General features: G+C 35.0%; 2 protein-coding genes across 8 annotated transcripts in view; both read right to left on the bottom strand.

Annotated features, from left to right (window-relative positions):
* Positions 1-25,449, bottom strand: part of LOC129767624 (atypical protein kinase C) — a 440,627-nt gene that overhangs the window by 285,471 nt on the left and 129,707 nt on the right. The window lies entirely within an intron of this gene.
* Positions 12,169-13,411, bottom strand: LOC129767627 (lipase 3-like). Its single transcript, XM_055768699.1, has 2 exons — positions 13,151-13,411; positions 12,169-13,087 (listed from the first exon to the last, which is right to left on the bottom strand). The coding sequence occupies exons 1-2, from the start codon at positions 13,259-13,261 to the stop codon at positions 12,170-12,172; spliced, it is 1,029 nt and encodes a 342-aa protein (XP_055624674.1). The 5' UTR covers positions 13,262-13,411; the 3' UTR covers position 12,169.

Here is a 25,449-nt window from a genome sequence, read left to right as displayed (position 1 = left end):
TAAAGTGGTTCCATTTAGTTTGAAAAATAATCCCCCATTTGTAGCCACCGGGGTTCAGGGTTTGGACGCGTTTTATGTGCCCGAAACCGATGTGACCGCAGCAGTTGTCATGCCGTGACGTAATTGCAATAAAATTTAACAGTTTAAGCCCATTTCCATATGACCAACCGCACATAAGCCCTTGCCGTTGCCGTTGCATAGTATTATTTAGCCATCAGCATGACTCCCCCCACCTTCAGCAGTTACCAAGACCCACCTTTTTCAGAGATCCGTAAGCGACAAAAACACGCGTTCGGTATTATATTGCCAGAGGGGGCTAATGTTGTCCACAACAATAGGCAAACATAATCCTCAAAGTAGTTTCGATTCGGTATCACCCGGCCAACCCTGGTCAACCGGAAATTCGATACGTCCCCCTCCCGGTTCGGTCATGGATGGGGGGTGAAGGTAGGTCAAACCAACCAATTAAGCGTTCTTCGTGAATGCGTGAGTTTTTCGTGTTGTTCCACACTATCGTATTTCCTCGAGATAATCGAATATTTGTTGTTCCTTTTTTCGGGTGATGGTGATTGCCTACCGACGCTGGACCGGGGGTTGCCTCGGCTAACAATCGTGTCCAAATAAGGTAATTACGTGATCGCAATTACTTCTAACAAACGAAGAGAGAGCCGCACCACACGAAGAGGGTATTTTATTACTAATTTAGCGCCAATTGAAATTCATCACATGTTTGACTGCACAAAAACCGCAATATTTATGGTTCATTAATGTCGTGTGCCCTCATTGCGGTATTTTGGTCCACCCATACAAACCCTGTTGGCACTCTCAATTACAGTCCATTCGTGCGCGCGTCGACACTATTAAATCTTTACTACTGCAACGAAATAATTTTCCATTTGCACGGCGATTGATTGGATTTTTTTTGCGCTTGCTTTCATTACCCGTCCCGGAAGATCCGAAGACTTGCGCTGCCGAGAAAAACATGACCATAAACATATAGACAATCTTCTCTTCCCGTTTTTTTTTCCGGTTGCTACCGTTGACTAACTTCGTGTAAAAACACTACCACTTGACTTTGCTGGTGCCAGAAATATGTGCTCCACATACTATGATGGGGAAGAACTTCATGTAACGCCCTTATTTAATTTCTAAGCCCGCTTATGTAGAACCGGCCCCACTTTAGTTTTGTTTATTCGCCAAATTTCCAGGGGACAAGTTCAACATAGTGGTTTTGATTGTACAACAGGGGTTCGCGCAGAGTCAGCACCACGGAAACGTGTGCGTACAATTCTAGCGCGACCCGAAAAATTAAGTTAGTAAATAAGAAATTGTGATTGTAAACAAAAGAGGTTAATAAAAAGTACTGAGCCAGTCGGGCGCGGTGAGCAGTGCGCAGAAACCAGTGCTACAAGTGGTGACAGCGGTGGGATGCTGAATCCCTAGTTAAGAAAATGTGCGTGGACAGAGATTGTAGTGAAAGAAGAAGAAAATCGAAAAAATATGAATCAGCATAATGCGGTACAAAAAGTGACGTTCGAAAATGAACATATCGTAGTGAAAAAAAAATCTGGGAAATTATTAGTACAGTTGAGCCAAGTAAAACCATCCCCCTGTAGTAGTGATCGCTTGTTTCGGATCGATCGAATAATAAGGATATGCTGTCGAGCATATACAGCAAAGTGGAAAACATGTTGAAGAAAAATGATTCCCGCACGGAGTCGGTTGGAGAAGTTCATTTGGTTGAGCCATCGTTGTCTGCTGAGAAGTTTGATTCACGATCGATGTTTTTGCTGGACTGTGGCTCCGAGAGGTTCAATTACGTGGAATCGAATGTGGCATCAGACATCTTGAGGGATGTTATAGAAGTGAACTCCGTTTCTGGAATTCCTTTTTGCATTTATGAACAATATCAACGAAGGTAAGCACATACTTTATAATGAAAGATTGATTAAGTGAGAGAGCGGAAAAAAATGTTAGAACTAACCATATGTGGAAACACGATAAACAAAACTTTGCAAATCGAATAAAAAAAATGCGTGATTCTTTCTTTCAAACACGCTTTGAAGTGGGATTTTTTTAGAAAAATGAAGATATTGAATCGTATATGTCTACAGCCAATTAATAACGAGAATGAGTCCATCAATCGCTAAAATAGCTTTTGAATGTACCGATGGGCTGGAAGGCCAGGAATGAATTCCTGTAAGGGCATGTATGAATCGATATTTACATAAAAGTTCACGAGAAACTAGAAATGTGGGATATACTGATGATAGCAATTAATTAAATAAAACAAAATGAAGATGATATTGACGAATGATAAAGAAAAATAAAACGAAGTAGCGCTACGAAAGCGAAGAAGAATCATGGGAGATGAATTTACCTCCAACAATAAAGATATAAATAAAGAAAACTATATATTGAAGAAGATGAAAGATTAAAGATTAAAAGAATATGAAGATGATGATGATGAAGATGATGAGAGGGAGATATATTCAGCAAGAATGATGAAAATAAACATATTGCACCAAGAAAAATTTTAATGAAGCTGTGAAAGCTCATCAATAATGATCGATAAGACTTTTGGGGAAGCTTTAAGGAGATATGACCATTTTTTGTTCCCATTTAGAATTGGGGGATTACAGAGTTGAAGGAATTTAATTTTTAATTACAACCGGAAATAAAGAACAGTAACTGAAACCACATTTTTTACGATATTTTGTACAAAAAAACAATTAACCTAAATTTTCGTTTTTTTTGTGACAAGTCGAGCTTATACAGAAGAAGATAAATGACAAATGAAAAATAACAAGAATTTATAAATGTGGGATTCTAACAACACTTAAATTCAATAGTTGCATACTAGTTCATAGCAACTAGAAATGTGTAATCCAAAATAAAAGAAAAAAATGAAGTATCAAAATGTTTGATGATAAAACATTAAAAAACAAATGAAACATTTTTTTTTGCAAGGAACAAAAAAATTATAATGAAAAGAAAATTAAGGATAGTATTGAAATACAAAGAGATGAACAAAAAAAAAGCACGAGTAACGAACTGAATATGCAAAGAAATAGTAAAGCCAAAAAAAAAATAAATAAATAATGAAACAATGTTTTTTTGCATTAAGATGGAAGACTCAAAGGAAAAAGAGAAAAGAAAGGAAGGAAAAATGGGTATAGAAATCATATAATAAGAGATTTTAAGAAAACAAATAAAAGAAGGATATAAAGATGAATATGGCAGAGAAAAAAAGGGAGATAACTTTTGAGTCTACAGCTAATGATATAACAATAAATGTGTTCTCCAATCGTTAGCAATTAACTTTTGAGTTAACCGAAGAGCTGGCACTGGACTCATTCTAAAGTGGGAAACACAACAAACGAGTAAACAAAGTAAAAACAAAAAGAAGAAGAATAAAGAAGAAAAAGTAAAAGATAATAAAGAAAAATTGAAGAATAATCGATTATATAAAAAAAAGAGTGTAAGAGAAAAGCAAGGCAATATATAAAAAAAAAGATATGAAGGGTTATGATACTAAATGAAGAAAAAAAATGAATAAAAGAAGAATCTAGTTGTTGGGGAGTACAGAAATAAATGTAAAGAGAAAAAAAGAGAAAAACGAAGGTAAATTTGATAAAGAATAATATATAATAGGAATGAGAGTAATGGAATACAAAAAAAATAAATAAATACATGAACATGGAAAAAATATCAAAGAATAATTTAAATCGAAGAATAGAGCAGAAAAGAGGAGAGGAAAATAAGGGGACTGAAGATGTAATGTTATGCAGAATTGCGGAAAAAAAAATAGTAATTTATTTCTTTTTTCTTTTCTTTTCCGAGTTTTTGTTTCGCGAGTTTTTCTCTCCACAGAGTATATTTACAGGTATTCGAATGCGGAACGACAGAATGGACAAGGAGTCATGACCCGGAATGAACGCGCTAGAGTGATACAGATGCAAGAATGGAAGGAGAGGAAGACCGTACAACCGAAACCTCAACCTGGTCAATAAAAGGGGAGGTACACACACCTGCACAGGCACTATCCACAGATTTTTTTTTGGCACAGGCACACACACCTGTAAGATTTTATGATTTTTTTTTTTAGTTTATGATTTTATTCATCATTATTTTATGATTAATGATTTTAATTTGCTTTATTTCAATGGTTTTATAATAACTTTAACTTTAATAATAACTGGTTTTATCATTTAAAAAAAAATTAAACTCAGATTAAATATACAAGGGTCATGTGTGGAAGAGAACATTCTATTCAAATATATCATTTTAGAGAAAAAAAGAATATAAGAGGAATACCCAAACTAGGGAAGAAGAGCAAACTAAATAGCAGAACAGAAGTTCGATTTAGAAAAAAAATTGTTTAAAAGAAAAAAAATTGTTAAAAAAAAAGTGTGTAAATGAAAATAGAATAAAATGAACGATGGAGATGGATTGTCGACGAGGAGCGATACATGGCTAGGCGAATCAAGGTCAAAACTCAGCATACCGCTGAAAAGGAGAGAAGTGATTCGGCATCCCAGCCGGATAGTCACAGGAAGGAAGAGGGCGACGAGTCATGCGGAAGGTCAATGATCGAAGGTGTCGGGTACTGTATGATGATGGAGAAGAAAACAACAATAAGCATTCGAGAGTATTTGAAACGTGGAGTGATCAATCTGGCTCTAACAAATCTGGAATAAAAGCTGTGAAGAACGTGATACAACTAAATTCCATAAATGAGGTAATGCAAAGGTTGACGCAATAAGACTACAGCTACCTCCATAACGATTATTTATCGCCGAAAAATCTGAAGTTGAAGATAAACAGAAATCACATGATACTAAAATGAGGATCGAAGTTGAACTAGAAGAGATGACATAACATTATATTGAAAGTTAAGATTGCTGCCGATATACCTAAACCTCAGTATGATTGAAGAAAAAGCTGGAGAAGGAAAGGATGCAACCCAATGGGGCAAAAATGGTGACATGGAATAAAATGAACGCAAACACTACAACCGAAAAATAAAATCAAATAAAACTTTATGAGTCGGTTGAACTATTGGGCCGTTGGAATGTTCAGGGAAGGACCGCAAATACACGTATCTGGTGGAGAAAGAAGGATGAGACCGCGCAACGCGGAAGAAGACAAGCAGCAACCCACACCTAGTATCAGAGACCAACCAATTGATTAGTCACAACGGAAGACGGGGGCAGCTGAGGAACAAGAGGAACGACTGTATGAATTGATATAAAGAACCATAAATTCCTATATTCCTGTTTTAACAAATGTTTTAATTAAAAGAAAAAAAAGTGATGTAAACAGTAAGCCAATATTTTTTGTTTGTTTGTTGTGAATAAACAAATATAGGATATAGGAGTATTAACCCGCACGACCCAGTTTTAGGGAAAACTCTGCAAGTTGCCCCTAAAACTCATTGAGTAGGGGGAGATGTAACGCCCTTATTTAATTTCTAAGTCCCGCTTATGTCGAACCGGCCCTATTTAGTTTGGTTTATTCGCCATATTTCCAGGGGGCAAGTTCAACATAGCGGTTTTGATTGTACAACAGGGGTTCGCGCAGAGTCAGCACCACGGAAACGTGTGCGTACAATTCTAGCGCGACCCGAAAAAATAAGTTAGTAAATAAGAAATTGTGATTGTAAACAAAAGAGGTTAATAAAAAGTACTGAGCCAGTCGGGCGCGGTGAGCAGTGCGCAGAAACCAGTGCTACATTCAGTCTCCGGGAATCATCGAACAGTTTTCCAGCGGAACCATTACAGTGCCATCTGATATCTCCGGTCGCAACCCGCCAGCAGCCAGCTGAGTTGTTATGACAATTCAAATTTTCCAATCTCATTCACTCTATCACTCTCTCTCTCTCTCTGGCAGACTCTTCCCTCTAATGTTTCCCTATTGCGACATTAAATTTGATGTTATGAGCTTTAATGGCTTCGTCCATCAGTCTGCCCCAACACCCCAACCACTTCAGACAGAGAAGCTTTGGTTGGCTCGGTCGGAACTCCGCTGACAGAGATTGGTTGGAACGAAGTTTAAACTCTACCCGGTAACGAGTGCTGTTATAAGGTTGGAGGTATACTTTTTTTTCTTCTCCATCCCGCGAGTGACAGTTGTATGTGTGCGCGTGTCTATTGTTGACCCCATTTTTGTCGGTTTTGATTGCCTATTTTCGTCGGAGAGATGACACGGAAGAAAGCTCATTTAATGGGCTTATTTTGATGTCCTGATGCCCAGGATCCATAAACGAAGTCAATCGGAACATTTAGAATTGAGTGTGGAAACCTAATCTGATGATGATTGTGATGTCATGCGTTTGAAGGACGTCAGATTCATGTGCATTCTGTCACAACAGTACATTACATTACATACGCCTTGGCCTAATTCGCATTAATCGAAATTGTAATCGCTGACACTGATCAGCTTAATTCAATTTGTTATTCTATATTATCTTACTGTTGGAATTTAGAGGTTGGATATCACCATTTTCACACTGTTATATAGTGACATTGCAGAACTATTGTGTTAAAAAGTGTCCACAATTGCATGAAACGAGTGTTATGACTACTTTAGAATGTTCTCGAAGTTTCTATTTCATAACGGCCCAATACTTCTCAATCGACCCCAGCCTCGATTTATTTGGGGAATAAAGACATTTCGGCGCAAAATCAGCATCATTTGGAAGTGCAATCTTTGCGTAATGACATAAAGCCATGTCCGATAGGAAAATCGTAAAACCTTTGGGTTACACTTAAGGACGGCCGAAAGTCACTTCTAGAGACATTATACAAAAACAAATCAAATAGTTGATTTCTTGGCAAACCTATTTTTCAAATTAACAAATTTGACAGTTTCAAATTGACAAATTGACAAAAAACATCGAAAATTAGAAATTTAAAACAAATAGAAAAACTGAAGAATCAAAAATCAAAAATTTAAATTTAAGGAGTCCAACTTGGGAATAATAAAAAAAAATAAAGGCTCAAAACAAATTTAAGGAAAAAGGAATTAAAAATCAAATCATTGAAACATGAAAAAAAATTAAAATGAAACATTTAAAATTTTTAAGAACAATGTAATTTTTGAAAATTGAAAATTTTGTTAAGGAAGATTACTTTTCTTTTTTTCACAAAATGAAGAGGAGACGTCCGTCCTCGTTAACGTTACAACTTACTCTGCTTGTTTTGTTTCTTCATTCCTTTTTCGTACATTCTTATCGTATACATATATACATATCGTCTGTTCACACATCCGTTCTTTCGTTCTTCTTATCTACATGTATTCAGTATTCAGTTTGTTAGGATAGGATGGCGTGGGAAAGAGACGATCATAAAACATGTCTCGCCATGTTTACGGATTTACCTTCCACGAGGCTAAATCCTAAATAAACACGCCGAGACGATAATGATCGTTCGTAGCACAACAATTTTTAGCTGAAAATTTATAATGAAAAAACATTTAAATTGAAAAATAAAAAAAATTCCAAAAAATCGAAATCTAAACAAACTAAAACTAAAAAAAAAACAAATTTCGATTAAAAAAAAACTAAATCTCAATAAAAATTTTAAACTTGAAAATAAAGTTGAAAAATAAAATAAAACATTCGAAAATTCGAAATTTAAAATTCAAAACATTAAACAATTCAAAAAAAAATTATTGAAAAAATTGTTAAATTTCAAAAAGTTGAAAAAATAAAAAATAAAAATGCCAAAAATAAAAATTCAAAATAAACTTGAATTTCAGAGAAAAAAATTATTTGAAAAAATAAAATCAAAATAAAAATTAAAAAAAAAACCCCCAAAAAATCCATTGAAATTCATTAAGTTAATATTTCAATTCAATTAACAAAAAATGAAATGGATCATAACATTTTAGAATCCGAAGACAATGCGTCAATTAAAAAATCGAAATTTGCAAAAACAATGATTTTCCAAAAATTTAAAGACGAGAAAAAGAAATCAACCCTTCCAGCTACAACTTTGAGTCTCGCTCGTGGTGCACTTGCATATCAGAAGGCGCTGAGACTCTCTGCAGAGTAGTAAAGTTACTCGATGAGTGAAAATCATAAAATAAAATTTCTAATTTCCAAAAACTCAAATTAAACGTAAACACAATGAGAGCTGAAAAATGGAAACTAAAAAAAAACAAATTGAAAATATGAAAGATTCAAAAATTGGGAACTCAAAAAATTTGAAAAATCTTAAATTTTTGAAAACTAATTTATTTATAAATTTTAAAATTTGAAAAAATAAATAGAAACTAAGTTAAAAATTGTGAAAACATTGTAAAATTAAGAAGAAAACTAAACATTGAAAAAAATTGGAGAAAAATTAAAGCTTGTGAAATAAAAATAATCAAAAACTGAAAAATTCCTTAAATCGAGTACACTGGACCGAGTAAACTCCAAAATCCACGCAAAAATAAATTGGGTAGGTTTCAAAATCCGTGTAAAAATCTAACAAACAGTGAATTCAGTTTAAAAAACAATCATTAGAATGAGTAAATAACAATTGATTAACTGATTTTTTTTGCATGCTACAATCATGATATTTGTTTCTCCTTTTATTTCTCAGTTACCAATCAGTGATATAAAATAAACTTATTTCATGAAAAGGCACATCAACTAGCACATTAAATTTTACGCGGTTGATACATGCCGCGTAATAAAACGCGTGAATTTCAAAATTCGCGTAAAAAATCGAATGAAAACAGCGTAAAAGCGACTTCAATGTATATTAAAAAAAATGAGCTGAATTATGACAAAAAATATCCATGAAATTTGAAATTCAAAAAAGTGCAAATCCAAAAAAAAAATAGAACCCTAATTACAAATGAAAAAAAAATCTCGAAATTCATGAAATTTAAAAATTTAAAAATTCACAAAAACTTAAGTTTGAAGCATTGAAAATTTGAGATTGAAAAAAATTGAAAACTAAAAGAGATTGAAATTTATAAAACTATAATTTCAAAATTCAAGAAAAAAATTAAGACATTCAACATACAAAACTTGAAAAATTAAAGAAAAAAAAATTTTTTTTCATGAACTATACAATTTCAAGAAATTAAAAATCTCAAAAAACTCAGAACTGTAAATGAAAATTAAAAAAAAAAGCCATGTTCCAAGACAATGAAATTTTCAAAAAAAAAACGGTTTTTAAATTGAAAATTGAAACATGATGAAAATTAAACATTCCAAGAAATGAAATTTCAAGAATTCAAAATTTTCAAAAAATTTAAAACTCAAAACAATATTGAAATTCATGAATTGGGTAAAATTTGCCATTTTAGAGTTTTTCAAAAAAAAAATTATTGTTTTGCATATTGTTTTTAGTTTTTCAATGTTTTGAGTAGTTTTTTTTCATCTTTCTGTGTTTAAATTTAATTTTTTTTACATTTATAATATTTTGAAATTTTGTTAAGTTAAAATGTGTGGTTTTTGGAATTCATGAATTCTATTTTTTTTGTATTTCTAAATTTTAAGTTTTAAAACTTTATTGTTTTTGAAAAATTCAAATAAAAATAATATTAGTACTGAAAAATGAAAATTTAAAAAAATAAAATAGAATGAAAAAGATAAATACAAAAAAGGAAAAATTCGAAAAAATTGAAAATAAAAAAAAACGAAAATAGGAAAAAAATTAAAATTAAAACATTTTAAATTCAAAACATTGAAAATTCAAAAAATTCAAATAAAAACATAGGTTTCAAATGAAAAAAAAACTTTAAAACATTGAACATTTTAAAAATTATAAACAGAAATAATAACATTCGTAAAGTTGAAGTTTCATAATTATAAAAAAATTACAAACCCAAAAATTGTTGAACCTTTGAAAAAAGTTAGATTATTTTTTATTTTAGGTGTTTTATTCCCGAATTTCGAAACATCAGTTTTTTAAAATTTACTTTTTTATTTTTCTATAATTTGATTTTCAATTTCTTATTTTTGGAATCTTATTTTGGAAAAATTCTTTATTTTGGACTTTGGTTTTTTTCATTTTTATTATTTTTCAATGTTTTTTATAAATGTTATTTTTTATGGTTTTCAATTTTTAAAATTTTCAATGTTTTGATCCTCAAATGTTCGGATATTTAATTTTTTACAATTCTTGGATAGAATTTTGAATTAGAATTAGAATTTTGTGAACTTTTTTTTTATTGTTCCAAGTGTTTTTTCAAAACAAACTCAAAACATGGAACAGTAAAAAAAAATCACAAAATTCCAATTTCCAAATTGAATAGTTTGGAATTTTTTGAAAATTTTGAATTTTTGAAATTTCATTTCTTGGAATGTTTAATTTTCATCATGTTTCAATTGCCGAATTGTAAAAAATTAAATATCCGAACATTTGAGGATCAAACATTCAAAATTTTAAAAATTGAAAACATATAAAATAACATTCATAAAAAAACATTGCAAAATTTAAAAAAAATAAAAAAATAAAAAATAAACCAAAGTCCAAAATAAGATTCCAAAAATAAGAAATTGAAAATCAAATTATAGCAAAAAAAAGGAAATTTTAAAAAACTGATATTTCTAAATTCGGAAATAAAACAATTAAAATTAAAATAATCTAACTAAACGAATTGCATTTCATAATTTCAAAAAATAAAAAAAATTTAAAAATAGAAATTTTAAAATTAAAGCTAAAAAATGTTTGAATCATCAAAACATTGTTCATACATTGACCATTGGAAGCTTAAAAATAGAAGTGCAAAAAATTCAAAAATCTAAAAAAAAAGATTCATGAAATTGGAAATTCAAACACGAAAGTAAACGAAAAAAAATAAAACTTTAAAAATAGAAAATTCCAAATTTTCAAGGCAAAACATTGAAAAATCAACTCATTGGGAGATTAGAAAAACACGGAAAATCCAAAACATTCAAATTCAAAGAATAAAACTTTTCAAAAAATTGAAATAAAACCAAAATTTAGAATGTTTTAGAAACGAAGTATTCAGCTTTCATTTTAATTTTCAATTTGGAAAGTTAAAAAAATGAAAAATACACACAAAAAAAATCAAATTTCGAAACCTCAAATATCAGTAGGAAAAAAATGGAATTCGAACTAAAATTAAAAACTCTAAAAAAAATCTTCCTTTTCAAAAAATATGATGTTCGAAAAATTTGAAATTGAAACAAGTTGAGAGCTGAAAAAAGGTTTTTTAATTACCTTTTTTCGGGTCTCAACTTTTATCAATTTCAAATTTTTCGAACATCAAAATCCCCAATACAACAAATAGAAAATTCAAAAAATTTAAAATTTAAAAATTCAAAGAAAAATATGAAAAAGCAAAAATTTAAGATCCTGAACTATGTAACATTGAAAAAATTAAAGTTAAAAAAATATAATAAAATGAAAATACAGGATAGGGGACAATATGGAAAACAGAATAAAAAGAAAAAAAGTTAAAAAAATAAGAAGAATGAAAGAATAGAAAAAAAAGGGATTAATAACAATAAGAATAATCAGAACAGTAGGCGTTGATGATCATTGATGATGAAGAGCAAAATTATGAGAAGATATTAAGAAGAAGAAACATTCCGGTGTGACAATGTTTAGAGTTTTCCAGGAATAATTTTCATTAATTCTTTTACATTAATTTACATTTACATTAACATAAATTTAAAAAAAAAACTAAAATTAAACAAAAACCGCGAATGCTGACCCAAAATTTATCCTGTATGAACAAAATTTTGTAATTTAGCTTAACTTCAATCGTTGATGATGCAATCCCGAACAGAAACAACACATTCTTCCGCATAATTCCCTAATTCCGCGCCCCAAAAAATCGAAACAATAACCCTCGAACTGAATCGTGATTAATCATCCGCTTCACAATGTAGACATGAAAAAATTAAACTCATCAGCTCAAATATGTGCGCTCAAACCAAGTGGTAGTATAGCGCCGCATCCATTATTCATATGCTACAAAAAGAGACCGTATTGAACCGTTCAATTCCGCGGCGCTCAACAATCGCTACCGCCGACACACCTGTTAAATCTCCTCAAAAGTTAATTAACTCATGTTATTTCTTCGACTCGTCTCCACCGAACGCACATAGCAGACAACGAGGGACCAAAAAATAGCGAGGCCTTCGGTCAATCAATGAACACACACACACACAGACCTAGTATCATTTTTGTACATTCTATTTGGAAACTATCTTAACAATAAGGGGATAAACAATGCTAGTTGCCTCCCGGCGGGAGATGAAATCGTAGTGTTTGAACGATGGGTACGGGATCAATTGCACCTTTGTGGTTCGACCCAGCCGCTGTCCAAGTTTTCGCACGTCCACCGGATGCACGGTAGGATCCAGCTCGCCAAAATGCAGCGCCATCGGCAGGGTAATGCGGGAAAGATCATAATCGGGGACTTGCTGGGTGCCATACCTTTGCAGATTCATCGGGGGACCATAGTCGTACTTCTGGAAGCGCCCCGACAAGATCAGCTGTCGGTAGTGATCGAGTGCCTTCCGAGAGTTCCCGATGAGTCCGTTGGCATTCAGCGATTGGGCGGCCCACGGGAAGAATCGTTCAATCTTCCCGTATAGCTGGGCAACCCCTTTGAGCTGAGAGTTGGCCATGAACGCCGCCGGTGCTATCAGATTGATCGAGGCAATCTTCGCGCCGTATGAGGGTCGTTCCGAGAGCAGCACAAGGGCAGCCGTGGAACCCTCCGAGTAGCCGATCAGGTGAATCCGCTTGTGGTGAGATTTCTCCAACGCGGCATCGATCATTGCGGCCAGATCGTAGTAGCCGATCTCGTGGAAGCTGAAGTCCCAAAAATCGGCGGAAGTGTTGCGGAGGTTGTTGTGACCGGCACTTTCTGGTGATCCTCGCGAGTTGCCGACCCACACCTCGAAGCCGGCCGCCAGTAGCTGCGAGGGTAGGTTCGAGTTCAGCTGCAGCCAATCGGCCGATGAAGATCGCATCCCATGCTGGAGAAGAGCTACCCCACGGGAGGGCGCTTTCGTCACTAACCGGAACACCGTCAGCCGATATCCGTCCTCGGTGGTAACGCGATATCGCTCCGAGTTGATCCGATTGTTCACGATGTAGTGTTCCTTCACGGAATAAAGAATAATTCACTAATCACAAGCGCCATCCACCTCTCGAGGGATACTCACAGTGGATTTGAGATTGCCCTTCCCAACACTGGCTGCCCGAGTTGAGCTGATGAGTGCAATCACTGACAACAGAAGCAACGTAACAACGTTAGTCCATTCCGATCGGCGCATTTTCAAAGACTGGATGACGCGGGAAAGAACACTGATCCAAGCCTAGAATATGTGGTGTTCGATCGAGGCGCGCGTAGAACAGGTTTTCGGTTGTACGTGCGCATCCTTTCGGTCATCGATGACGGATTTGCGTCACGCTCAGCGGTGCGCAAATGCCAATGGCCACCGCCACGACGCACTCGAATAGGATAGCTTTCAATCCTCATGCTATGTCCTGATGGCGATAATGATTAGACAATTTTTTGCCCGCCTTTTAAATGACGCTTCAATCCACACCAAACAACCTTTTGTTGTTCGTCTTTGCCACGCTCTTTTGTTGCTGCAACCGTTTTAATTCGTGGGCGTCAATCGAATAAACCGATTTATGGCAGCATCTGGAATCAATGTGTGTTATTATGACGCTTGCGTTTGCTGGCATAGGTTTGTTACCACGCTGAAACTGGTTCCTTGGCCAGTGAGGCTGCTGCGCCGGTGATACAGGTTTCCATCAACATGTCGGGCATTGTGTTTTTGTCGCGTTCATTGATCAGATCGGCGCATTAATGCGATGACGGGTATTGAAGATAAATTGCCGGTTTAACTAGGCTTCCAGTCCAGGGAAGAACGACAGAAACAGATCGCGTCAAGAATGCAGAAAATTATAATACGAATAATTACCGGGGGGGGGGGGGGGGCGGTGTGGGGGTGAGAAGTGGAATATCAAGCTAATAAGTATTTTATTAATCATCTACTCCGTTGCATCATCAATTACGAAATTTTTAACAACATCATAATGAAGTAGTGTACTTCACTGATTATCAGTTCCAGTCACTCAGCCATGGGCAAAACGATTTATTGTTCCGTTCGGTGTAAGAATTTGCTTAATATTGCTACATTGTGCTCAAATTGGATGACTTATCTTGTGAAGTTACAATTGCCGATTCTATACATATTCGATATTCTATGTATGTTGAGTCCTTCAATATCTGGAAAATATTTCAAACCAAAGGATTTTCGTCTTCTTAGTCATCAGTCTATCTTCATTATTCAGTCACCTTCTTTTATTCATATTCTTGTGCATTTCATTCTTTTGAATCTGATTAATCTTCTTAATCTTGTCAATGTTATCAATATTATCAACGTTATCAATCTTCTCGATCTTCTTACTCTTCTATTTTTTTCTTTCCATTCTTACTGTTTTTATTCTTGATCTACTCAATCATCTCAATCTTTTTAATCTAATTATTTTCCTTGTTCATTTTCTTATTATTCTAATAAGAACTAGCGGCCCGTCCCATGTTTTCCCAAGTTTCCCGCATACTCATTGAAACAAATGAGCCCTGGTGTTGTTTGGTTTGTTCAAATTGATTATTCAATCTTTCCACTTAAGGTGAAGGTGGAAGCTAGCCACAAATGGCTGCCACAATGGCGCTCATTTCTTTCATCGCCCTCCCTCACCCCTCGCCCGAAAATCAATAATTTTGCGAAACAGTGTGAAGAAAATGATCGTTTTCGCACACTTCCCATGAAGTAATATCAACCAAACTCTAATCGATTACTCACAAGATATTAAATTTTCACCTGCTGTCGCACTGTATAGTGAAAAACGTCGGAAAACTCGAGCAAGTGCTCTGAAAGTTAAATTTTCATTTTTCAATCTTCGGCAATGGTTTTGTTTGTATTGGTGAAAGCATCGTTATTTTTTCGACACTGATGCCAGACAACATCATCGAAACAGCTATCAAAACCACTCAATAAAATGTTATTCCTGAGTTATAGCGGTTCATGTTATGAAAATCAATAGGATAAAATTGTGTTGATATCAATACAATCATTATTTTTACGTTTAATGGGTATATAATGTAAGTTTTAGCAACTTTAACATAGGGTAAGAAAATTGTATTGCAGAGCTCGGAACACTGCCACGGCTCCCTATGCTTTCAAAAACAATAAACGGAAAAGTATTACATTCAATCTAAATGCCTCGGCCAACGAAGAGAAGGGTTAAGGCTTTCCAACGTGAATATGTGAAAACAATACGATCAACGAAGGAAAATATTAAGGAATTATCAACATCGAGTTACTATGCGGAAGAACTTGTTAATATCAAAAGAGCCCCAATTCGCATGTGTTATAAATTTGCTCATGTTACGCTCGCGTATAATCAGAATTTTACTTCATATTCAAATGCACCTTCCATATATATTTATGTTTGCAATCGTTCATCGGAACATATCGTTCATACATTTATCTTCAGTATTGAATTGTTATTTTTTTCAAATGTATTCAGAGACTCGTGTCAATGAAGCGCCACACAGTCTGATAAGTGAATTGATCTATTTACATGTGCTTTGCTCTTCTCTCACAAACACTATTACCCCATTTTTAAACGTGGGTTTACCTATACTACTACAATGGCTAGCTTCCACCTTCACCTTAAACGCGCTGGAAAAGGGAGTTGTATGTATGTAGTGTGTATGCATGTCTTCTATCTCTATCTACCTGTCTCTCTTTTCTCTCTCAGAAAATTTTAAAATTACCTTTTAGCCTCGAGGAAGCCTGTTGACTGACTGGCTAGAGCGAGAATAGAATTTAAATTTTCTTCTTACTATTATAGAGGTTTGAAACACCAAAGTTCATTTTCCTCTTACCTTGAAAAGTCCAATGAGGATAGCAAAACTAACTCTCTCGTAACCTTTGAAAGAACGATTTTTAAAGTTATTTAATGGCATATTCATTCTACAGTTTTACATTTTTATTATTATTTGTAGGACAACCTATTTAAGTAGCATTGTGAGAAACATATCAGCCATTTCTCCATCAAGGGGGGACCCCGATCTGGAAAATCGAAAAAAATCGAATTTTTGTTTTTTGCATTTTTGAGTACTTATGCCCTAGGAAATGTTATCCCAAAATAGTGGGATAACATTTCCGTTTTTCATATTCCTTTATTCCATTTTTTTTGAGCTTCTAAACAACGATTTTTCATGTAAAATAACTTATTTTTAAAAAAGACCGCCATTTTGGCATTTTTTTGAATTTTCAAAAACTATGCAACGCCTCAGGTACTGCCTTAAAGCTTCAAAATATTCATTGGAATTTGTTCTACGACACCCCGTTGCTTCTGTACTACGGATCCAGCTGTCAACAGTGTTATAATTATTATTCGTGCATTAAAAAAATGGAAAATACAACTTCATATAAACCTTAAACAATAACCAAAATACCCGAACACAGAAGTGTATATAATATTGCCATGCCTGGAAAGCATCTAATTATTTGTTAATTTGTGTTGTGTTATTTGTAGTACCGTAAACCGGGGACAAATTGATCACGATTTTCAGAAAAATGTAAATATTTCCGAAATTTTTTGTTAGATTTAAACCTAATTATTTTTGAAATCAGTACTGGTGCTAAGGCCACAAAACGTTATGGAATTTGTTGAAAAAAATCCTTGAGCGTTAATTTGGAAAAATTTTTAGCAGAAAATTTCAAAATTTTGCTTCGGGGTGAAATTGATAAATCTATGTTTTTCAGGATTTTCTAGTGTCATACGCACAAAAATGTATACAAAATCTATTATTTCTTCACCTACGGTCATTTGAATGAGATTTGAACACTGATCTGTAGGTCATCCGGAGACCATTCCGGTTATCCTAATGTGAAATCCTTGAAATTGTCACCAATAAGCTAGTTTTGCCAAACCAAGACGTTCGATATGTCGCATGATGGGATTCGGTTCTGGTCATGCGTCGTGCTGTTTTTGTAAAATAGTATGTTTTTTACTTGTTTGAATAGTAATTACAAGTATTTGAATGCTTATTCAACTCATCAAGTATCGGCTAGAAGTGGATTAATATGTTTAGCGTCTATAAATATTGTTTTGATTTGTTGAAAATATGTTTCTTTACCATAGTTGAAAATGAAAACGAAAATGCTATTTAGAAAAATATTGTTTTTTATGCAATTCGTTGAGAGCCATTGGCAAAAAGAACCTTCAGATGATGCTTGAACATGTCAGATCAAAAAATTTGAAAATTAAATTAAACTAAATTGCTCTGAAAATTTATGTTTGTTTTCATCAATACGTTTGATCAATTTGCCCCCGGATGACGGTACCGTGTTCTTTGTAGCACCGGGGTGAGATTGGATCAAATCGAAAGAAATTGCAGTTAGTGATATCTAGACAAGTATTGCAAATATTTTTGAAAGCTGTGAACCGTTTAGGAGGAGATATATTTTCACTACTTCCAGTGCATAATACTTTACTGTAATACAAATAGTTATTGTTTAGTAATTTATCAAAATTTGATGTATTTACACATCAAGCTTTGACCCATTCTCATCCCCATCGACGGTACCTTAGCGAATTAATCTAATCCGGCGAACAAAACCGTAGAAAATTAGTAACCTCGATTTTCAACTTTTGTTTCATTGATTTAACGTTTTATAATACCTGCAACAAATATTCAGAACCCATGTGACCTACCGTCAGAACTTTCTAATTTTGTAAAGTGACGAAGGTTTCACCGTGATAATTTTATGTCTTTTTCGTACCAGAAGGGAGCACACATATACCAGGTGAGAGACGAACCAACCTACGGCTGAAAGTCTCTATAATAAAGAGCAAAAAATGTACCAGGTGTTATTTATATACTTCTATGCGAGCCCTAGTTAATGAATTAAAGTTTCACATACTATAGTGGAACCAATGTGATAGAAGACACGATAAGTCACCAAATAAAACTTAATTATTGTATACTGATCAGTGTCAAATTCACGCCCAAATCCTTCAACGTTGGGACACCATTTTTGACATCATCGGTCACATAATCGCGCTCGACGGGTTTGGTGTGCAAGTCTCCCAACGGGAACGAGATGCAAACGAATTCTGTAAATCTCACCTTCATCATGAAAGTAGGATCGTCCCGTAAACGCTCTACCTAGCTCTACCAGCTTTCATTCTTGCACATCACCTGGTGGAACCAATCGATCATTTCCGACAACTTGTACCGGCGTAGACCAACAGTCTGATAGATTTGGTCTGGCTGTCCGGGCAATATTCGAACAGTATTGCTGTTTGTCGGTGCGCTTGGACCACAATGGCATGTCGCGGAGCGATCTTCCTGGTACATACCTAATGGGCGGAATATGACCGCCTCGAAGAACTCACAAACCGCAAGTTCACATATTTACTCTTGTGAGTACCTCCGAGGAGAAAATTTTTGTCGATTAGATTTGTGACATAAGTTGAATTTTGTCACTGTTCACTTTAATCGATTTACGTGTTGGCTACTCATGCATTTGCAGATTTTCAGCTGATTTTCTTCAACATTTCATTGACATGCAACAAAGCAAGCTGTTCACTGCTAATTCTCTTTCTCTTTGTGTGTTAACAAAACATGCTCTCTGTTTATTTACACCGCGCTTTTGGACACGAATTTTTTAAGCGCTTTTATTTATAGTGTGATTAGACTATTATTGCCATTCTTATAACTTTTCTTGTGTATATCATTTTTGTTCATTTTTTTTATCCTTTTTTTATTTGGAATTTCGAAATTTTGCAAAATTGGAATTTTTGAATTTTGGATTACAGTGCAGACTCGATTATATACAGTTTCTGATTTCTTTTCACTATATATAATCGAATACTGTATATATCCGAATAAAAAAAAATTTATTCGTTTTTTTTGCATGTATTTTTCTCTTTTTTTTTTTGAATATAAAAGAGGAATTTGATTTTTAATTCATCCCCTTAAAGTCAGAAAATACCTTTCTCACATGAAAAAAAAAATTATCCAGATTCTCTCAGAGGGTGATAGACGATCATATTTGATGGGAAAAAATCCTTCTACGCATATGTTCGAATTTCAACAATGACAGAGTTATAGAACTTTTTTTTTTTTGTTTCGGACTCTGTTGCCTCGAACTGGCTCTACATTACAAAGTACGTTACTGAAGACGATTCTGTTGTTGATTTGAAAAATGAGAAAATTTGATACAGGATATAGTACTGGGACATCTAAATTAATGGATTTTAATAACATTTTGGAAGTGAAAAACTTAAAAGTTAGTAATTGTTAATGTATTATTATTAATGTCATCCTGATTTTTTTAATCAACTGGATTGTTTCTATCAATCAAATCGAAGCTCTCTAACCGCTCTACAATTTGTTCTTTGGTCTATCTTAATTTGGCTGCAATATCGATATACAGGGAAACTTCGATATAACGTACCCTCGTTATAACGTACCCTCGATATAACGTCACTCGATATAACGCACATTTTACCTCGATATAACGTACATCTATTCAAAGTGTAAAGGAAATTTTTTTTCTGATAGAACAATGAATTATCTGTATTGTGATGCTAAAACAAATTTTGTACCTTCAATCAATCTCGAAATACAGCTGGTTTTGTGATTCCAGATTCTAAATGAATCAAGCTTTAGTCAACAGTAGTTAGCGCTCAACTTCCGAGCTGATCAGAAGCGTTCGTGTTTTGCTATCGACTACGGAAGTCCTTCGCCGGCTATATTTTTCCAAAGTTCTTATTCGAGTTTCGTAGGCTATCGCGATGTCCGCGATAGAACGCCGCGAAAACACATTTCGTATTGACTATGCGAATGTGCCGGTAAAACCATCGTCGGAAGAGGTACACCGTTTCGTCGGTGTTACTTTAGGCATGACGCGAGACGAGATAAAGCGTATCCAATACAGTCGCAATCTCGGAGTCGCCTTTGTGAAAACCGCTTCTCTCGAGTTGGCACTTAAAATCGTCGAAGACAACGACAACACGCACGAGATAGTAGTGGACGGAAAATCGTACGCACTACGACTAATGATGGAGGATGGAGCAGTGGAGGTAAAGATCTTCAATCTCTCCGAAGATGTAACGAATCTCAAAATCGAAAAATTCCTCAATACATACGGGGAGGTTCTGTCAATTCGAGAGGAACTTTGGGACGAGAAACATTTCTTTCCTGGGCTACCGACCGGTGTCCGCATCGTACGGATGACAATAAAGAAAAATATAGCATCCTACGTTACGATTGATGGTGAAACGACACTGGTGTCGTATTACGGCCAGCAGCAAACTTGCCGACACTGTGGCGAATTTATCCACAATGGTGTTTCATGTGTGAAAAATAAAAAGCTGCCGGTTCAAAAACTGGCCACAAACAATTTCTCGTACGCAGATGTTACGAAAAACAACTCGAAGTCGCGTACAAAACCTTTAGCCGCGCGATTACAAGCAGCGAAGACCATGGTACCCTCAGCGGGAACCGAAAAATCATCACCAGAAACCACAGAAACATCTACAAGCAAAACAATGCCTCTTCCTGCTGATCTATCTCATCGTGGCGAGTCCGATGACTTCGCATTAGCAGCAAGCATACAACAAGAAGAAAACGGATCATGGACCAAAGTTCAGAGAAGATCATTTCTACAAAGGAAAACAAACGGTAACGAGACGGACTCATCAAGTTGTAGCCGACGTTCTACACGCAGTAGCAAAAAAAAATGCGCTGTGACGAAAACGACGACCCGCAGGACAATGACCCCTGAAAATAGTAAACATGTTCACCAGTTATTACATTGCGACTATAAACGTGAACACAATCACGAACACTAACAAAATCAACGCGCTTCGAACATTTATCCGAACGATGGAGTTGGACATCGTGTTCATTCAAGAACTAGAAAACGAGCAGCTTATCCTTCCTGGTTACAACGTCATAGCAAATGTCGATCACTTGAGGAGAGGCACTGCTATCGCATTAAAAGATCACATCAAATTCTCGCACGTAGAGAGAAGTTTGGATGGTCGCCTGGTCGCTCTGCGTGTTCAAGATACTACGCTTTGTTGTGTTTACGCTCCATCCGGCACAGCTCTCCGCACTCAGAGGGAGCGATTTTTCAATAACACGATTGCCTATTACCTTCGACATCGTACGGAACATATGATTTTAGCTGGCGATTTCAATTGCGTACTGCGACAGTGTGATGCAACAGGCTACAACATGAGCCCTTCTCTCCAGGCCACAGTACAACAGCTGCAACTACATGATGTGTGGCTCAAACTTCGCATAAGAGACAGTGGTCATACCTTCGTCACGGCAAATTCTTCCTCTCGATTAGATCGAATTTAGGTAAGTGGAGGACTATGCGAACAACTACGAAATATAAACACACACGTATGTTCATTTTCCGATCACATGGCTGTGACATCACGCATATGTCTACCAAATCTCGGTCAACCCCAAGGACGGGGATTTTGGTCGCTCCGTCCTCATCTTCTGACCGACGAAAACATAGGAGAACTTCAGATACGATGGCAATTCTGGACACGTCAAAAACGCAACTACCGTAGCTGGATGGAATGGTGATTACACTATGGCAAGCCAAAAATAACCAGCTTCTTTCGATGGAAATCGAAACAAGTTTACGATGAATTTCATAACGCGCAACAAACACTGTATCAGCAGCTACGACGAGCATATGATAGCTACTATCAGAACCCGAGAATGTTAGCAACCATCAACCGCCTCAAGGGGGAAATGCTCGCTTTGCAACGTCGCTTCACACAAGCTTTTGTACGCAGGAGAACCTCTTTCGGTGTTCCACCTCGGAGAGAGGAGAAGAAAGCGGACAACAATTACACGACTTGTTGGAGATCGGGGTGAGATAATCCATGATTCGGCAAATATACAAAACCACGTGCTTCAATATTTCTCCAATCTGTATTCGGAGGAAATTGAAGGAACGGAGCAACACAACTTCCAGTGCGCCCAGCTTATCGTTCCCGAAAACGATGCGACGAATGAAGCTGTTAGGGGCTGTCCACATACCACGTGGACAACTTTAGGGAGGGTAGGGGGTAAGAAAATGTCCACTCTTGTCCACGGAGAGGGGAGAGGGGGTATAGACTGAGTCCACGTGGACAGGAAGAATTTTCTCTCCGTATTTATCAATAAACGGATTGAGAAGCCTGAGAGTGCTGCCCAGGCAAACGTTCATATATTTTCTCTCATATCATGGATCTTCTTCAGTGAAATCTGTATTATAAAAATATCTCACGTAAATTGTGAATGACCAACTATTTCCTATGATCGAACTTTTATAGTTACGGGGTATGCATAGCCCTCATAGCCAAAACTATAAAAATTAAACGATTCCATAATGGTTGAGATTCCATGATATGCGTAAATGATTTTTATCAAATATAATTTTCAATACGTTTTGATATATCTCGAGAACAATATATGATAATAACGTCTGTATAGTTTTTCATAAAGAATTGCGTGTAAAATCATTTTTCCAAAGTATTTTCATTCCATTAATTTCTAGGAATAAATATTTACATTTGCAGGAGATTGTCTATGCATCACTAGTCGTTGAGCCAGTGTTCTGATAAATTATAGAATATTTCAGGAGGTGATAGAGGATCATATTTGATGAAAAAATCCTACGCATGTAGTCAATTCTCAACTAGGACATTGTTGAATTTTTGTTAAGTCTAATTTTATGTCTTGAACTGACTCTAATTTAGAAAGTACGCTCCTTAGAATAATTATACTGTTCATTTGAAAGATAAGAAAATTTTGCATAGAATGCAATTGTAAAATTAATAGAACCCAGGATCAACTTTTAAATGTAAGGAACCAACTCAAATTTTGTGTTTTTAATTAATTTTACAAAAATGCATGATGAACTGGATTGTTTCTATCAGCCAAATTGAAGCTCTCCAACCACTCTACAGTTCCTTCCTTGACACCACACTATTATCCTTCTTGTTATCTTCCACTAATTTAAATGTGTTCACAACATAATTTTTATGCAAGTTTTCCTCAAATGAAAGCATCGTGCGCACTTTTTGACTTTTCAGTTCAGTCATTTTAAGGCAAAAAACCGGTCTCAAGGAAAAGTTCAATAATTCTTTCGTAGTTAAGATTTGATCATCAGCGTGGAAGATTTTTTATGATCCCCTATCTCTTCAAATTTTTCGGATCAGCTACCTAATAACCTATATATAATAATATTATTTTAAACAGATATAATAGTTTTCGATATTTTATTCAATTTATGAGAAAGTTTTCTCAATAGTTTGAACATTTATAAAAAAAAAATAATAGAAGGTTAATGAATTTCTCAAAAAAAATGTTTCAATCGGGCAACAGGCTTCAGGGCCATTTTTGGAAAAAATGAACGAAATTTCAATAAAATGGGGAGGATCGGGGCAGCGGAGGATTAATTTGGCGTTGAATTGCTCTCTGGTAAACTGTGACGTTTTAATAAGGATTTAAGTGGAAGAAAACTAAAGAGCAATACAAATAACTTATCGTGCAAGATTAGTAAAAAATTATTGAGTCGTGAGTTTTTTGATTTTTTTTCCCCACGAGCATTTTGGAAGCTATCTAGACACGCAATGCAGGATGGTCAATAAGCAGTTGAAAAATAAAAAAATATATATAGATATTGAAAATATTTTTAATAAGGTATTAGTACCCTTTGAAACTATTGCGGAAAAGGTTTCTATTGCGCTGATGACTAAAAGTGAATTGATTGTGTGAATGAACCGACATTTCCTGTGGCGAAATGTCGAAAATGTTTTGAGTGATCTTTGAAACGCTATAACTCTGTTATAAAATAATGCATTCGTCAAAGCATCAACTGGACCATGTATTAAATATTTCCAAGATTGCGATAAGTAGATTTGACCATCGATTTGCTGTGCGTTCATTATTTCATGAAATATTCTTAATTCGAAATCAAGGGATAATTTTTCATTCGATAGAGAATACCTCTGTAGTAAATAGTTCTACTGAAACTCTCTATGAATAAAATGGACGCGAAATAATCATGTTGATTGGATTGCTTTTAAGCATATATTCTCAAAATCTAGAGAAACTTTGAAAACAAACTATAAACGCCTTATCTTTTCTTGCAAAGTATTTTATCTACAACACATATACACATCACACACTAGAAATTTGTAGCTTGAAAATGCTGTATTTTTTATCTTAATGTCATCATTTATATCGAAGATTCAGGCGTTCCGAAATCTCTGAAAAATTTCGACCTTTTACTCCTCATCCTTTGTCAAGTGAGGATCTATAGATATCAGTACATGCTTCCTACTTTATCTTTTCTTTTTTTTGAAATTCTTTTGAAATGATAGAAAAAGAGAATATGTCTATAAAATCGTTCTGTTCGTTTTTGTGCGCTTCAAAAACTCGAGCTCTGATGGAGCTCATATTATAACACAAGATACGAGCCACTTCAAAAATTGTTGTTGCTACTGCCAACGCCTCAAGAAGCTTCAAGATTTCCAGATGAAATAAGCACACTTCTGAAATAAATCTGTGTAGGTAAATTAACTTTCTAGTATTGAATATGTATTCTATGTGACAGTAACACAATTCTTTGCATGTGTTCAAAAATCGTGAGCTTAAATTGTATCTGATAGTGATTTTAAATCTATTTAATTTTATTCGATTGGCTTTGCTCAAGATCAATCCTTGGAATTTTTGGAATTTATTTTCGGATGCGGATTGTTCAACTGGATATTGTGCGTTTCCGTGTTGACAAACCAGATGGCAGATTGCCTTTAAGATAATAGAAAAACAAAGTATTACAAGTATTTTAATTAGAGACGAATGAACTGCAAAGTTTAAAGCCTTTCAAAAACAATGAACAAAAAACATACAAGTATTTCAAAATTAAGCTCATATGGAATATTTGCTTTGTTTTACTACTCATTTTTCTGTCATAAAAAACCAATGAGCCACGGCAAACGTGGCAGGGTTCAGCAAGTAAAATTTGAAACAAAATAAACTTAAATGGAATTAAAATTTAATTCATGCGCAATTCAGTTATTTCCCGAATTATTCTAATAAAATCAAGAAAAATGTCCACGTGGACAACAGGGGGAGGGGTATGAAAATGTCCACGCTTGTCCACGGAGGGGGAGGGAGGAGTTTAAAATCGTGCTTTTTCTGTCCACGTGGTATGTGGACAGCCCCTTATGAATGCGATCACAACAGCCGACATATGGACCGCAATTAAATTGAGTGCCTCCAAAAAATCACCTGGACCGGATGGTATTCCGAAAGAATTTTACCTCCGTGCTTTCGATGTTATCCACCGCGAAATGAACCTTGTTTTGAACGAAGCACTATCATCGAATTTACCCGTCAGAATTTGTG

Source organism: Toxorhynchites rutilus, chromosome 2 (genome assembly GCF_029784135.1).
Source record: "Toxorhynchites rutilus septentrionalis strain SRP chromosome 2, ASM2978413v1, whole genome shotgun sequence".
Taxonomy (NCBI): domain Eukaryota; kingdom Metazoa; phylum Arthropoda; class Insecta; order Diptera; family Culicidae; genus Toxorhynchites; species Toxorhynchites rutilus.
This window is presented reverse-complemented; position numbering and strand designations above follow the sequence as displayed.